Below are 1,089 nucleotides of genomic sequence, written 5' to 3'. Positions count from 1 at the left end.
CCCACCCCCAGGAGCAGCTGAGAACTCTTTCCAAGGTCAGGTTGGGTTTTGACACACACACACCCAGCCTCGCTATTCCTGTAAGTCACACAAGCGGCCGCTGCTTTTCTAGTTCTTCGAGAACGTAAATCCCCCGGGAGTTTAAAAATAAACAGCCTCACAACACGTGGCTTGCAGCAAGCTGTTTTGCAAGAAGGAGCTGAGCCAGCATCAGCCACGGCTCTAGCTAACTGTGCCTGCAGCAGCAGGGAACTGCCAGCCCCAGCCCCTCTGGTTTCATCCTGCTCCCAGGAGGGCTCTGCCAAGGCCCAGGGCACCAGGACACTCAGATCCCAAAACGTGATGGTAACAGACACATCCTGGGGCACAGAGAGCTCCCAGCAGCCATGCTGCCCCATGCCCCCCCAGCAGCTGGGCTCAGCTTCTGGAGAGCTGAGTGGGGTCTGCAGGGCTGGGGGGGCCTGGCACAGCCACACACAGCCAGGCACAGCCAGGCTTGGAAAAAGCAGCCAGGGGCTGCTCTGGACAGGAGCAGGCAGGGCCCCCCAGGGCCCCTATGGGGAACTGGTGGCAGGACCTGCCATCAGTGCACAGGAAAGGAAAATCTCTTACCAGAGAGAGAAGCTTTCCTGTGGCAATAGCAATAGCAGACTCCAAACATCCTGTGGTGGAGAAGGTCCAGCAGCTCCCACAAGGGCCCTGCGTTAGAAACCAGAGAAGAATTGCTCTGTAATGTGCTGAAGAGACCCAGAATAGCAGGGCTGGGGCAGAAGGGCATGCCAGGAGCACAGTGCTTCCACTCCCTGCTGGCAGCTGGGCTTTGAAGCCCTTCTGCTTGGGCCCTACCCCGGGGGCCACAGCCTCCCCCTGCCCCAGCCCCTCTCCCCCAGCCGTGGAGGGGCTCCCAGGGCAGCCTGCAGGCACAGCCCCCCGCCCGGCGTGGCTGGCCCAGTCTTGGTGCAGTGCTGATGACACACACTCCTCACCTGGTTCTTCACGGGTGTGACAAAGTTTCCCTTCTTCCTCCAGTCGATGGAGTCAGGGCTCAGCCCGGAGCTGCGCAGGAAGTTACCCTCTGGGGCCGAGCAA

The 1,089-nt window shown here is 60.6% G+C and overlaps 1 protein-coding gene across 1 annotated transcript in view; it reads right to left on the bottom strand.

The window, feature by feature from the left end:
* Positions 1 to 1,088, bottom strand: part of CTSH (cathepsin H) — a gene marked incomplete at its 5' end in the record, with an annotated part of 5,941 nt that extends 4,853 nt beyond the window's left edge. The window contains 2 exons of the mRNA XM_010002838.1: positions 613 to 699; positions 987 to 1,088. Of these exons, the coding sequence (XP_010001140.1) occupies positions 613 to 699; positions 987 to 1,088 (189 nt within the window). The remainder of the gene's footprint in view (positions 1 to 612; positions 700 to 986) is intronic.
* Between the last annotated feature and the right edge of the window lies 1 nt (position 1,089).

This window comes from Chaetura pelagica, unplaced genomic scaffold, assembly GCF_000747805.2.
Source record: "Chaetura pelagica isolate M959 unplaced genomic scaffold, ChaPel_1.0 scaffold658, whole genome shotgun sequence".
Lineage (NCBI taxonomy): Eukaryota > Metazoa > Chordata > Aves > Apodiformes > Apodidae > Chaetura > Chaetura pelagica.
Note: the sequence above shows the minus strand (reverse complement) of the source record. Positions and strands in the feature narration are given on the sequence as shown.